The sequence below is a fragment of the Anopheles darlingi genome, chromosome 3 (assembly GCF_943734745.1).
Source record: "Anopheles darlingi chromosome 3, idAnoDarlMG_H_01, whole genome shotgun sequence".
NCBI lineage: Eukaryota > Metazoa > Arthropoda > Insecta > Diptera > Culicidae > Anopheles > Anopheles darlingi.
The window spans coordinates 59,954,774-59,969,541 of record NC_064875.1 but is presented as its reverse complement, the minus strand read 5'-3'; the positions used below and the strand labels follow the sequence as shown (position 1 = coordinate 59,969,541).

Sequence of the window (14,768 nt, the reverse complement as noted above, 5' to 3'; positions counted from 1 at the left end):
ACTCTAGTAGCAAACGAAGCGAGCAGCATAGCAACGGTGAGCTGTGTGTATCTGTGTGTTTTCTTGTTTATCTTCTGCTGGTGGGTTAGTGGATAAACTTGCAAACGATTCTAGGAATTTTTCTATACCATCGTCTCCTTGACGCATTTCGTAACGATGCACCAGCCTCCACCGCAAATCCGCAATCGCAAACTCGCTTTGAAGGAGGCCATTTAAGGATAACCAAAAGGACATGGGCATGAGGGTACCCCGTATCACTCACCCTTCTTAGATAGTACTATGGGGTAGGTAGGTAGACACGGTAAGGTATGATATAGTTCTATTCTTTTTTTCTCCTTACCGGCTGCCCATTTGGTACCACGTTGGTGGTGTGCTCTTTTGATGAACAATGTTGGTCAGTTTACGTTCACAATGCTAATGACTTTCTCGGTTGTCCCCACACTAGGTCTATATAGAAAAAATGTTAACAAACAACGGTTAATCTGCTAAGCTAATACACTTTCCACTATTAGTATGATCCGTGTTTGTGTGTGTGTGTATATTTGAGTGTGTATATGTATGACTTTTGAATTTAGTCATACAGCCAACCTGCTCTGGATTGGATACTACTTGTTACCTATCTCCTGTGTTTCATGCTTATCCATTTTTGCCCGCTCTTTCTTCGTTAACTCGTTTTGTTCTCTTCTTACGATTTTACTATTCGATACGAATGTTGACGCAATGAATGGGGAAATAAAATCGATAGCCATAAGTACCTCATTCCTTTCATTCCTGAATACCATGTAAATGAGGAAACGTACCCCGGATACCCAGTTACAGCTTACAGTAGTAAGTAGGTTCATCTTCTCCCTTTCTACTCAATATCCCTCTCCGTTTGCTCGATACAAGCAAGAATAAATATGTGTATATATCGATTCACGCTGTCGTTTCGTCGCAGCCTCTTGTCTTGCAGCTAGTGCTTGTGTTACTGAAAGGAAAGGATGCACGATTCATTGTCAAAGAACCTAAAAATGATATGCCAAAGGAATGAAATTATGACACCAAAATAGAAGGGCGTAAATAATGAGTGATATTATCACAAACATGATTTTAAAAAAACCTGAAAGAAAATCTAAACAACTAAAAAAAAAACAACAAAAAATTACTTCAACACCAGTAACTTGTATTTTCCACAAATCGATTAATATGTGAACCGGCCCGCTCGTATTGTAACGTAATAAACACGTTTTGCGTTTAGTTTTACTTGTCTTGTTCTCATTCACCTCGTTACCTCACTCTCCATTTGTCCTAGAGTATAAACTATAACAAAGAACAGGCTAAAGGAATAGATAATATTGAGATAGCATAACAGAGGGCGCTGATAATGGAAGTCTCTTTAGCAAAGGAATTGCGCAAACGAAACGATATTGACAAATATGGAAACATAACCCCCTAGAACTGAATGACGTCCCCTACTACCCTTAGGGTAAGCTGAAATAGGGATAGAAACCATCTCAACAACGCGAGAGGTCAGCGAAGCGAGTTAATAATAAATTAACCACGATATTAGGAATAAGGATGATGTTTGCATGTCAGTGTGACTGCAGGGAACGATCAAGGGAAACCACGTGTAATGCATATTTCCGGCGTTCACAGAGCGGAAGGGAGCGCATTAATATCCTTAAAGCTTCAGCAGCTAATAATTAAAATAAAAAACGGGCGTTAACATGGCGAGCGCTACGGGAATTATCAAGGCTCATCAGCAAGGCTGCAACAATGTACAAACGAGATTAAAACACGGCTTTACATAATCAAGGTTGATAATAGAAGAGAACAATCGGTTAACAATTAAACGCAAAACGCGAAGCGCAGGTGGTGCCTCTGGAGTCCGAGAGATATATATTTATGTATATATCCGGATTCTCAGTCCGCTTTGTCTGTCTGATGTTCCGAGAACGAACGGGAGGAACTTACTGGAACGCAACAAGCAGATAGAAAATAACTAAAGAGCTCTGTAGCTGTAAATCTTACAAGTGGTAACGCACGAGTCTGTGAATCCTACGTGGAAAAACGCTCCTTTCCTTAACATCATTGTTCGCGGCGACGACTGTACCAATAAGAGACGGATAGAAAGGATTCGCTTAACCGATAGTTTATCGCTTTCATTTTAAACATCATTCTTCGCTTTTCCGATCGTATTCGTTTTTTTTTTGTTTGTTTTTGTTGTTCATGTTTATCATCTTTTAGCCATCGCCAAACACCTTTTTTAATATATATATATATGGTTCTTCTTTTGTGAATAATAAAAATATAACTTTATATATTTTTCCATATATACTTTTATAGGTATGCGTTTAAGTATTTATATATATATATAGATGCATGTATATATATATATATATATATATATATAGGTATGTATATTAAATGTTAACTCTGTTTCTTCCATTTTTTCAACATTTCTGCCGTGTTGTTAGCGCCTGCCATGTATAGGGTTATGATTATAGAAATGATTTACGCGTCTCCGAGCGATTTCTGCGCTTCTTTTGCGCTTGCCGATCCATCTATTTCCGGAACGGAACATTCTTTGAGCACAGAAACAATAGGGCAGAGAGAATCGAGGATGCTAGTGATTGTTTGGATAAACTGCGGCGTCCAGTGACTGTGGGCACGAATCCTTCGCTCAAGTTTTTAAAACCATTTGCTAGCCAACTACCAACTAAAACCCGGCGATAGGGATATAATTTGCTAATTTGCTATCAATTTGACTGTTCAGCCACGACTCGGATTTTCGGAAGTAATTCAGCTACTCCACAGTGGTTCTCTCTCTCTCTCGCTTTCTCTCCCTTTTGCTGGTAGGCTATCTATCTGGGATATCGTTCTGTCTTGTGAACTTTCTCGTTCACAAAACCAACTGCCCAACTGAACCTCCCATTCCGAACACCTGGTCTATATTCCCTGCTACGGGAGGTTTTACGAGAATCATTAAATTGATTCAATGCGAACTATATATAGTCGTGTTTGTTTCCTAGGACAGAAAGATCGCGCGCACCATTGCCGTCTTTTCCTGTACCGCTTCATCTCCATCCGCTTTATCGTTTTTGCTATAATAAATATATGTATATTTGATAGTTTCGTTTGTTTCTCTTCCATTATCGAATGTGTACCATTCACGATGAACCCATTGGGTTTAAAAACACACAAAACCGCACCACCCTTCGCGATCGCTTGCCCGATTGAGACACGACTTCGCTCACGATAATAGTAACGAAGACGCCACTCACGACCCACACAGCTCAGGCGCAATAGAAGTTGAGGCCCTAGCTTTATGAAAGCTATACGGGACGTCCTTTATCGCTCACGAGCTTACAGCTCATTTGCAACAAACGTCTCCGTACCACCGTGTTATCATCGTAATCGCGCCACCGAAAGCGAAGGGTACTGCTATTTTACAGCCTGCAAAAATAGTTGGTTATCCTTTGCTGGTCGTCACCGCCGCTGCCGCCGCACGACAAGTGGTTTTCCTCTGTTCTAATCTCTAGCAAGGAATACACGTTCTCCCAAGCGCTCCTAGCGATCGAACGGTGAACATAGAACAACAATAAAAAATGTTGGCGGCGTTGGCCTACATTGTCTCTGTATGAATTCTGTCTTTCATTAGTTGCTGCACAACCCACAATAAGCATGGTCTTGCCACTAAATCTGTACTTTTCTATGCTTGTTCGCTTCATGCTCCGCATTCGTGCTCGGCTTTTACTATCATTTGTCTAATATGTTCTTTTTACCACCGCTAGCTTTGCTTTCACGTTCTCTTCTAATAGCAGACAGTCGGATCGGCCCTCCCTCGATCTTTTATTGAGGCGGAGCTATACCAGTAAAATGACCTAAATGTAAGATAAAACAAACCAAGCGATTCTGCTAAGCGAAATGTAGTTCATACCGTTACCAATATAATAACTTGAGTAAAAAAACGAAGAACAACCTAATCCGACACTAGGGCTAGTGTGCCTGCAGCAGAGTATTCGTACCGCCCTAAGTATCGGACAATAACGAACCTTTGTGTTTTCTATTCGTGATCAATCGCGGTTAAACCGGGTATCCCTAGTTCTTGTGTTTCTCGGCATTTCTACGTGGGGTATTTCATTCTTATATTGGACTCGTTCTGGTGACAGTTTTAGCTTCTTCGCAACTTTGCGGACCGAAAACAAAGAATAGGAAAGAATTAAAATTATGTTTAACCATACGTTGTACTATTGCTACTCTACTAAAAGCTTTATAAGCAAAAATTCATAATCAAACAGCTAAACAACGGGAACGGTTCCAACCTATGAACGAAAGCAAACTAATAATTACTATATTCACCGCACAATCAACGAAGCAACGAAGTGCTTACCATATGGAGTACAGATAGTCCACCATGATTAACGGACAATTAAAAAAAAACACCCATTCACTTTCTCACATGTGTGGAAAGTGTGGATGACTTCACACGCGTGAAGCTGACGACCGCCGGCTAGTAGCTCGATATACATACATATATGTATATATAGATATAGTTTAATTTTAACAATAATGAAACATTCGTTAATTGAGCTAGAGACAGAGCGATACGTTTTAAATAAAAATTGAATGCTTAGCATTACTTTAAAGATTTTTTTGTATTGTTTTATCTGTTTTATGCTTGCGCAGCAGACGCGCGGTGCTCCACAACGAGGTCTGGACAACAAAGGGTGCGTGTGTCGTGTACTAGCACCAAACTATCATCACCACCACCACACTAATTAACTACTAAAAGGGTGGTTTTGTATACGATTAACTAAACAGCTTAACACGCTGCGCGGATAAGCGCGATCATCGTTGTGTGTGTACATACGTGTGTACAAGAGTGACGATCGTGCGATCGGTTGATAAAGAAGCGTCTATCCTGGCATAATATGAACAAGTGTCATCGTGGAGGTCATCGTCGTCTTATGCACAATTCGTGCTTGGCAAAAAAAGGCTGCAAAAATTGCGAAGCAGAGATGATAAATTAGGAACAGGTAGTTGGTAGTTCCGTGGAGCATACATCGCCGACACCGCCTGAACGGTGACAGAAGGATAAGCTATTCGTCGCTACATTGCAGCAAAAAAGATGTTGCCGTCCAGAAGAGACGGATATAACGCCACTACTACAACCTCCGGAAGCTTACGGAAGCTTTAAGGTCGTGTTACTTGCTAGTAGCCGGGCGGAACTCTTTACTAACTAAGCTAGTCTCGCAGTGCTCGAAATGAACGTCCCTAGCTATAGCACACCGGCAAATGACAAACGCTGGAAGTAGATAATGTTTAAAACACATTTCAGTTCCTCATTCGCTTGAGCTGAGTGTCAGTTTTGAAACGCAATTGCGCGCGAGCATCCTTGTGGGTTAATGGACCACGTTAATATACTAGGAGGTGCCAGAAACGAAGACTGAGTCAAAAAGGGTACATAATTATAAGATAAAAATGAAACGTAACAATCCACAATAACGGTTAGAACGGAAACAGCAAAAGGTGGCTCTCCTAGAGTCGGCGCAGCAATATTCTGTCTCACAAAGACATAGGGGACAAGGAGAGTAGCCATCCGCTGGCCCTGGTTAGATACCGTTCTCGTCTAGTTGTAGCTCCGTCTCCAGCCGGAGCTCTAGCTCACGCATTCCATCTGCTATCCCCGCTTCGTACGAATCCTCGCAACCAAGTGCGTTGGTGCTAGCGCTACTGCTGCTACCACCAGCACCACCGAGGAGCATGCTACCACTGTTGGTGCTAGTGTTGCAGCTACTACCCGCACCCGCGACACCACCAGTAACAGAATCGGAGAGTGCTTCCGCTAGCCCCAGTGAAGACGAAGATCCGGACGTCGGTAGCGAAGGCTTAAGGCTGGTCAGATCGATCAGATTGCTCCACATCGAGGCCGGCACCTCGTCAACGCTCCCGCAGGAGTTCAACGGGGGTGAGGAAGCGGACTGTACCGACGTCAGCATTACGGAAACGGACGTCTGGTTAGTACGAGGCTGGCTCTGCGAACGAAAAGCAACCATAAATTAAATGACGTAACATAAGGACACGACCAAAAAAATGGAAACTGTCGGGACGAAATATCTCTTACACGCAGATCTGTCAGCTCTTGGAACGCGCTCTGTTTGTGTTGCTCGTCACTGGTTCGATGATGATCACCGCTCATTGCCGGTGACGCTGGCTGGCTGGTGTTGAGTAGCATTTCATGAAGACGACCAATTTCTCCACCATCACCATTGCATCGTTTATCTCCATCGGGCTGCAATACACCACCACCAACTCCTGACGATGGACTGCTGGCGTTATACCCTTTTTTGTCCATGAACGTATCTAACATTGTCATCGTTGGGAGCTTGGGAAAAGTCGCAGAATTTCCAGCCGATTTACTGCCTGCCGTACTGCTCGTAGTACCATCCTTTTCCCCTAGATCGAGTACGCTGTCCATCCACATGGTGGCAGAGGTTGGTACAGTAGGAGACACTTCTCCAGCCATTCCACCTGCGGGGGATTGTATGCCGGACTGTTGAACGAAAAAAAAAACAGTAAAATCTCTTTATTTCGATTCGACGGATAATGTGCTCGTCCTGAAATCACACACCACACTTACCTTCACGTCTAATTCGGATCCCCTAGTTGTTGTCTGGCCAGTGGCCAGTTGATCAACTAATCCGCTCTCAACGCCAGCACCCGTAACATACGAATGAGGTGATGCGAACGGTCTTCCTCGGGGTATCGATTGCACAAGAAAACCGGTAGTTCCTCCACAGTCACCACTTGAAGTGACCACTATCGGTCCGGTTAAACCATCGACAGCCGCAATCGGATCGCAACAGTCGACGTGCGCACTAGTACCGATTATGCTGGCATCACCATACTCTAACCCCTTCTTGTCTACGCTGCGCAGATCAAAGTCGAGTGAGTTGTTGTTCTGTTCAGGCGACGGGACTCCACCTCCTGGTACGAGTTTTCCTCCGACCATCGCCTGTTGATGCTGGGCACCATGATATGGTTGCCCCGGAAGATGATGAAGATGATGATGGTGATGGTGGGCTGTTGTTGATGGATGTGCTGATGGTGGTGCCGCCTGCGCCTGTGACTGCAACGATAGTTGATGCTGCTGCGGTTGCTGCTTATTATGGTGCTGGGATGCCAACTGCTGCTGGACACTGTTCGGTGGCCCGCCCGTTCCATGATAGAACGGCGACGAAGCGGAAGAGCTATCGGTCGACGATTGTTCCGCGTGTAATGTCGAGGACCACCAATCGGTCAAACTTCTTGGACCGCGTGGCGTTAGCCCCAGGTCTATCCTTTCCGTACCAATCGGATTCATACGTGAGATTGGTCCGTACTGGGTGGATGAATTGAAGTCCTGCTCGGCCATCAGCAGCGTATCATCGTCCGCCAACAGTGAATCGGAGCGTGTAAACATGTCCGGTTTTCCTACGCCACCCTGTGCATTCGGATTTGCAAATTCGATTTGGCTGAGTTGTTGATTGATGATTTGTTGAGTGAAGGAAGGCTTCTTTCCGGCTGAAGGTGTGTCGAACACCATCTTCGGTAACCCATAGCCACCGGCATCGGTTGCCGGAGATCCTCCTACTCCTCGTTGGTACGATGGTGGAAGATGATGATAGCTGCCAGCACCACCACCTGAACCATTACTATGCTGTGGACCAGGACCGGCCATAACACCGTTGCGCCCGGTTTGATTCGACCCATTTGCTAACGGTACTACATCCAGGTAATGCTGCGTTTGAGACCCACCTCTGCCACTATTGCGACCGTCATTGAAGGGAGGGGGCGGCCCCAGTCCATGAGGAGTAGCCATGCTGCTGTTGCTGAGGGACTGAGCCGGTGCCATCCGATTACCATGATGCTTATCCTTGTAATCCGTGCGCGATGCATGTTGCGGCGGAAGTTTGTGGTGAAAGTTGTGCTGGTTTTGCTGATGCATCATAGGACCACCAGCACCACTACCGTTGCCGTTTGCAGCAACACCGTACTTCGAAGCCATTCCCGGTATTCCGTGTTGCGGGGTTGATGATGCAGCTACTCCTCCTGAATGCTGTTGCTGCTGCTGCTGCTGTTGATGACCAGACGGAGGAACACCCGTTCCACCAGAGTGACCATTTTTGTCTCGTCCCACATACGGCGAGGAGGGTGGTGATACTAGAAGAGGAAAGTTGCTTTGCTGCTGCGAATGGCCAGATGGAGAGTTGACCGTTTTGTCTCCCACTCCCAGCTGTAAATGATGAGCCGAAGGAGCTAATGGTCCTCCTGGCGAAGACATTGCGCCAGGACTGGCAAGGTTACTGGGTTCCCATGCATATCCACCTGCTGCTCCAGCACCAGCGCGACGATGCTGCTGATGATTACCATGGAGACCACCTGCTAAGTGATGATGTTGGCTATGGTGGTGCTGTTGCTGCTGTTGCTGCTGCTGCTGTTGGTGGTGATGATGAGGATGGTGATGATGATGCTCAGCAACCATATGCTTATCCAGATACTCTCCCCCAGCTCCTCCATGTTGCTGTGGCATGTTTTGTCCACCTCCATGGTACGGTGGGTGATGCAATGAACCCGATGAAGGTGGCGCCGGTGGAGGTAACGGAGGACCGAGGCCATGCTGATCCGGAAGATGTGGTGGTGGATAGCCTCCTGCACTGGGCTGAAGATGATGATTGTTGCTGCCACTGTTACTGCCAGTATTGCCCCCATGATGAAGCATCCCGGGATGGGGTGGTGGACCACTTGAACCGAGATACCCGGGAGCCCCTGAACCACCAGTACTCATATGAGGCGCAGGACGATATCGCATCGACTGTGATGCATTGTGATGCTGATGATGGTGATGATGATGTCCAGTGACTGGTGGTCCGGCTGGGCCGCCTCCTTGCGGCGCATGCGGTGGTCGATTAAGATGGTAGTTCATTCCACCTCCGTTTCCACTATTGCCACCCGCAACGCCATGTTGATGACTGCCACTGACACCATACGGTATACCATCTCCTCTACCACCACCGGTAGCAGTTCTTCCTCCATTCATCGACGGAGCTTGATTTGGTGAACCTCCCTGGACCGCGCCACCATACGAATGGGAGTTCATGTGACTACCACCACCATTCGTACCAGCACTTCCTCCACTGGTATGACTTCCAATCGGCGATTTGTCCATCATGCGATGATGATGGGCACCACCTCCACTGCCACCAACCACTGACCCCTTCGGATAGCGTACCGGCGACGCTTCTTCTCCAGACGAATGGTGCCCATGTGATGAGCTCGAACTGGGATGCATACCACCACCACCACCACCAGCCCCACTGGCACTGCCCTCACCCAGGAAGCCCTCACCTCCGATTCCCCCAGCTCTGGTACGTGCAACGTTCGACGAACCGATAGCATGTTCCTTCCCGTTCGACAACGGTGGCCGCAACGGAACGGGCGCGTGGTTCTTCCGCAACTTTGTCCTATACTTTTCCAGCTCTTCTTCCGAGTGGGCAAAGGTACAGTTCGGTCCACGGGGACACGTGCCACGGTTGTTCAGATCGCGGCACAAACTGATCTTGTAGTTCCGATTGTGCGCTAAATGGCCTGCCTCCTGTAACTTCCGGTTACCGTGATGCTGTACGAACTCGACCAGACCCGCCACAACGCGTTTGACCGCCTGCAGTGCCGCCGCACACTCGGCCCAGCTCGGGATGTGATTTTCCGCGTTCCAATCGATCCCGGCCAGATGCTTCAGATGGTTACGCAGTCCGGACAGGTTCGCCGGATCACCCGTGCGCTGCAATGCGATGATCAGCTCCTGTACCGACTGCACGAACGATTGGGGCGTCTGCAGCTTATCGTTAATGCTCTGCATATGCGACTTGTGCGCCGTATCACCATAAAGCAGCGAAGACCACTGATCCGGTGCAATCCGTAAACCGGCCTCGGTCGCAATCTGCACAATCTGTGCGTCATGTTCGCGCCGTAGTGCTTCGTACGTGCGGAACTCCTCCTTTAGCTGCATCAACGAGGAATCACCTTCGCGCTTCGACACCTTAAAGCAGCTCGCACGATACAGCAGCTGCACCACATGGCCGATGCTCGTTTTGGAAGCCTGTGAAAAGTGAGGTTCCAGCCGTTGAACCACAAACATAACCAACACCTTGCGCGATAGCGCCGAACCATCTTCGAGCGCGAGCAGCACCAACTTCAGCACTTCCTCCTGCATAGCGGGACCGAGGAATTGGCAACCGCGGGCCCGCACAGCCGCCCACAGATTCGTACTCAGCTGCTGCGGATTCTGATGGTGCAGGATCAGCTCCATGACCGTTCGCTCGCCGAGTGACCGTGCGGCACGCAACGATCGTGCCCGGCCCTCATCCTCGATCAGCTGACAGTTGACCAGAATCACCAGCTTCCGTTGCATCTGGCGAGATAGCAGACTTCCGCCACCACCACCGGATCCACTGATTCCGGCTGCTATTATGCTGGCAGCACCGGATCCACTGCCACTGGCGACTCCACCACAGCCTGTGCTCATGGATGCCGGGCATGGCTTCAAGTAGAGCGCTAGCTGCTCGATGCAGCTTTTGGCCGTCTTGTAGCATTGCAAATCCTCCGGGCTGAGACTTTGAACGCTCGTCGAGCTTAGATCCGGATCGGCAGCAGCAGCTGCGGCACTGCCACTTCCGCTATTACCGTTGGCTCCTCCTTTAACGCTGCCCGGCGAGGCCGTACTGCAGCTACTACTGGCACTGCTGCCTCCATTACTGCTACTGCCACTGCTCGCCGTACTGCTAGTGCTGCTGGTGCTGCTACTGCTGCTGCTACTGCTGCTACTACTGCTACTACTTCCATTGCCATTGGTGCTGCTGGCGGTACTATTGTTTCTGCTACCACAAACCGCTCCCTGCGAGCTTCCTCCGGGCGAAGATGTGCCACCTCCATTACCAACGACGCCACCGCTTCCTCCCCTACTGCCACCATATGGTGGAGATGACGCCGCCGATGGGATTACCGGATTGCTGACTAGCTGCAGCAATGCATTGTTTATCGGTAGGTAGTCTAAATCAGTCGATATAACAGTCTGCGGAAAGAGAAAAATACAGTTACCATTAGTATTTAAAAAGAGAATTATGGGATGTTAGTTGTAGACAAAAAATAAAAAGAAGCCGAAATCACAGCGATTGAATGCTCTACGCGAACTGTACGAATCGTACGAGCAGACTGTCGTTTCTATGGTGACATTCCAGCATAAATGAGCAATGGCAACTATAACTACCCAACGTGCCGTCTTCGCTTAACCTCAAAAGTCCTGTCAGGATACTGAGAAGATGCACGCATTAAAAATTTTAATATCCTTCACATCAAATAGAGCACTATTTGCATACCAAAAAACATCATAACTATCAAAAAAAATCGAAATCAAACGGCACATGAATAGCTCCCCCGTTTTCTGACCAACGACATCGAACCATTCCCAATAACGACGAGCGCGGCTAAGACGACGATAGCACTACCCTAGACTAGATTAAGGCTGGTCCATCGATAACGCTCTTCCAGAGACCGTGTACCGAAGGCACTCCGCCATGGAAAGACATGACCGCGGGCAGTGTGTTTCAATCGCTCGAACACGATATTCATATTTTCTTACGCGCCACACCTCATCCTACTCTCTTTGGGAGCATTGACAAGGACCCAGCATCACAAGCGTGTAGAGCGTTTAACCGCAGCCATGCGGAGGATTTATTATATGACATCGCTGCGAGCGACACCGTGTATGTCGAGCTCACTTTGGTCGGGAGTTTCTTATCTAACGTGCAGCAGCAGCAGCAGCAGCAGCAGCAGCAGCGCCGACCGACATACCGGCACACACAGGACAGGTCATTTGCAGTCTCACGAGCTAAACTTTATGAAGAAACACCAGCCACGAGAAGGAGGCGAACGGCAGCTAAGGGATGATATTGGTCCGGGGCCAATATGCTTCGACGAATACCTTTGGCGCAAATCGAGCGCGAGAACCGGTGGGGCTTGTGCACCGGCAGAGATCCAGCCACGGAACTTATTGACTTCCCAAGGTACGACGACCGACGACACCGAAACACCAAGAGAGCCGGTACGTCTCGGAATCGGTTTTATTTATCTTTACACTAGTGTGTCCCAACAGTACCGTTTGCCACAACATCGCGCACCAAAGCCATTGCTCGGCGCTGCCCTGCGATGGTGTCCGGATGGTGTCGTAAAAGCATCGCGCGTGAGAACATCCGGCCATATTCGCAACCGCACCACCCCATCCTTCGCCTCCTCCTTATCCTTATGCTGACGTAGTGCAGGAAGGAACCAGAAATTCAAGAATGTTCCACCACCTCGGTATGTGTGTGTGTGGGTTGGCAAGGAACGTTTTGCAAGCGGACATATTATCGTAAACCGGAAACTCCGGCACAACTTATATTCATATTAGGTGTGGTGGTGGTGTGGGCATATTTCGCAGTTACGATTCTCCCCCCGCCGGGCGCGTTTACGCGGTGTTTGTGCCATTTAACATTCGCGCCTCGCGCGGCAAGGCGAGTGAGGAACACACAAATCGCAATTTTGCCTTTGCGACCTCCGAATATCCTGCCCGGGGCGAATGGCGACCTCGCGATGAATTTAGAAGATGAAGTTACAATGGGAATAAGTATGATTTGCTGGCGAAAGTAGGCGGGGAAGGTCTGGCACTTCATTTGGCCCTGGTAGCGTTGTGGCGCACTGTGGCGCTTATTTATCATTCAATCGTCGTAAAGTGTCAAATGTGCGCCGCACCAACCTTCTGTGCGTACATTCCGCGCATTCCAGGGCCTCTGAAAACGGCCATAAAAGGCACGGAATCACTTTAAATTACTTCACCGGAGCATAACTTCTCCCATCGTGTACCTGCCGCCTACTGCGTGTGTTACGTAACAGATTTTTCCAAAAACGTGTAATCGAATGATCCGGAAACAGTCTCATTCGATAATGTAGCCGATGCCAACAAGCCAACAGAAGCCTCAGTGGTCTCAGCTTATCAATATTTTGCTCTCCATTTTCACACATCGAATGGCAGCCAGTATCAGGCACATAAATAGCCATACTGTATATCACACGCATCCTGGGTCTGAGATGAAGCAGTGCTCCGGCTAGCGTGACGATACACACATCGACCCCTTCCTCAAAAAGAGCTTAAATGTTTCGACAACCATTTTACAACCACAGCCAGCCACAGCTACGCTCTACACTCCCAGCAACAGTAATCCCCGGTAGATAATGGTGAATCAAACGGGGTATAACCGATTGCGTTGAAAGGTTTTATTCTGTGTTCCTTTATCTGACCTTTTTTATTTGGAGAAAAAAAGGAAATCCATAGTCAAATACTGGCGAGGGAGAAGTTTTCCGGTGGAAAAAAAGCGTGGAAAAGCTGGCGCTTGTGGAAAATACGTAAAAAGAAAACCCTAAAAAAGGGTATCCACTTTGACTCTACCATCACGTGATCCTACGCCTCTATAGGACCGGGAATAAAAAAGAGCCCAGCAAAATCATGACCAGAAACCTTGCTTTTCGGGCATTGCTGCGCGCCATGGTGTGGCCACGATTTGCGAATACTGGAGACGTTAAAAGGCGGGACGAGGGAGGGATTTGTGTGCAAAATATAACATAAAAAAACGGTGGTGCTAAACGCACGGAAAACACAAACTGCACGCAGCATTTAATGTTTGACGGTGCTTTGCTTTTTCTTCTCCGGGAGTATTTACGGCGATACCGGGGGGTGAGGGAACATCAAAAGGGACGACGATCCTCATGAACTCGCGCGTCTTGTGCCGCGGATGTTTGTAAATCAGATTAGAGAGACAAATTTAACCAGTACAACACGATGTCCTTTTGCTACTCCTTCCAGGAACTATGGGACATCGAAGACAGACCCTGACGCAGCTTCCCGTCGCGCATGGTGTCGACGGAAATGGAAGATGATGGGATGTAGCAGGGGGCTAATGCGTGGCAGACAGTCGGCGAGGAATACAGGAACCAATGTCACACAACCTGATGGTCCTGACGCATAAAAATGTAAAATAACGAAGTTCACAGCTCCATCAACTTCCGCTAGAGGTACTCCTGCGGATCCTCGGAGCGGAACTAACAACACAGGTAACGGCGGCGTGTGTGTATGTGTGTGTGTGCGTTTTCCAACCAAACGAAAAACCCTGACTGATACCACAATTCGGAACTGCCTCACTCACTCCTACTACTCTCTCTTTCTTCATCCAATAAACATTGTAACTGGCGATGTCCGCCCGTTCCCGGTAGCAATATATGTAGGGGTCGTTCTTAAATATTAGATGACAAACTCGGAGAGCGGCATGTCGATTCACCGCGATCGATGTCCTCTTCTCCTCAACCAAGGTACCTGTGTGGTGGTGATGCTCTGTCCCACGGACCACGAGACACCACAGGATAGGACATCAAAACAACAACAAAAAGAAGAACAATAACCCAATAAAGTTTCCATTCCGAGGCTTTGGCCTCTTTTTTGTACCACTTCCGAACTCCGAGAGAACACGCCAGCAGCCACCGCCGCCGCCACCACCGATATTTGTTTTCTCTAGTGGCAGTTCTCAGTTCTAGAAGCACCGCTGCGCAATTGTGGAGAATACAATATTAACCGAAATTGGAAAAAAGGCTGGCGAGGAGTTGCAATTGAAGTAAAGCCAGAAAGAGAACTTTTCTCGATCAATATTGACGATTTTAGCCAA

At 47.9% G+C, this 14,768-nt stretch overlaps 1 protein-coding gene across 5 annotated transcripts in view; it reads right to left on the bottom strand.

Annotated features, from left to right (window-relative positions):
- Positions 1 to 1,124: 1,124 nt before the first annotated feature.
- LOC125954696 (uncharacterized) overlaps positions 1,125 to 14,768 on the bottom strand; it is a 35,334-nt gene continuing 21,690 nt past the window's right edge. For all 5 annotated transcript variants that reach the window (XM_049685189.1, XM_049685191.1, XM_049685192.1 and 2 more), the window contains 3 exons: positions 6,623 to 11,092; positions 6,107 to 6,535; positions 1,125 to 6,017 (listed from right to left, as the gene is read on the bottom strand). In XM_049685189.1, the coding sequence (XP_049541146.1) occupies positions 5,595 to 6,017; positions 6,107 to 6,535; positions 6,623 to 11,092 (5,322 nt within the window). In that variant the 3' untranslated portion in view covers positions 1,125 to 5,594. The remainder of the gene's footprint in view (positions 6,018 to 6,106; positions 6,536 to 6,622; positions 11,093 to 14,768) is intronic.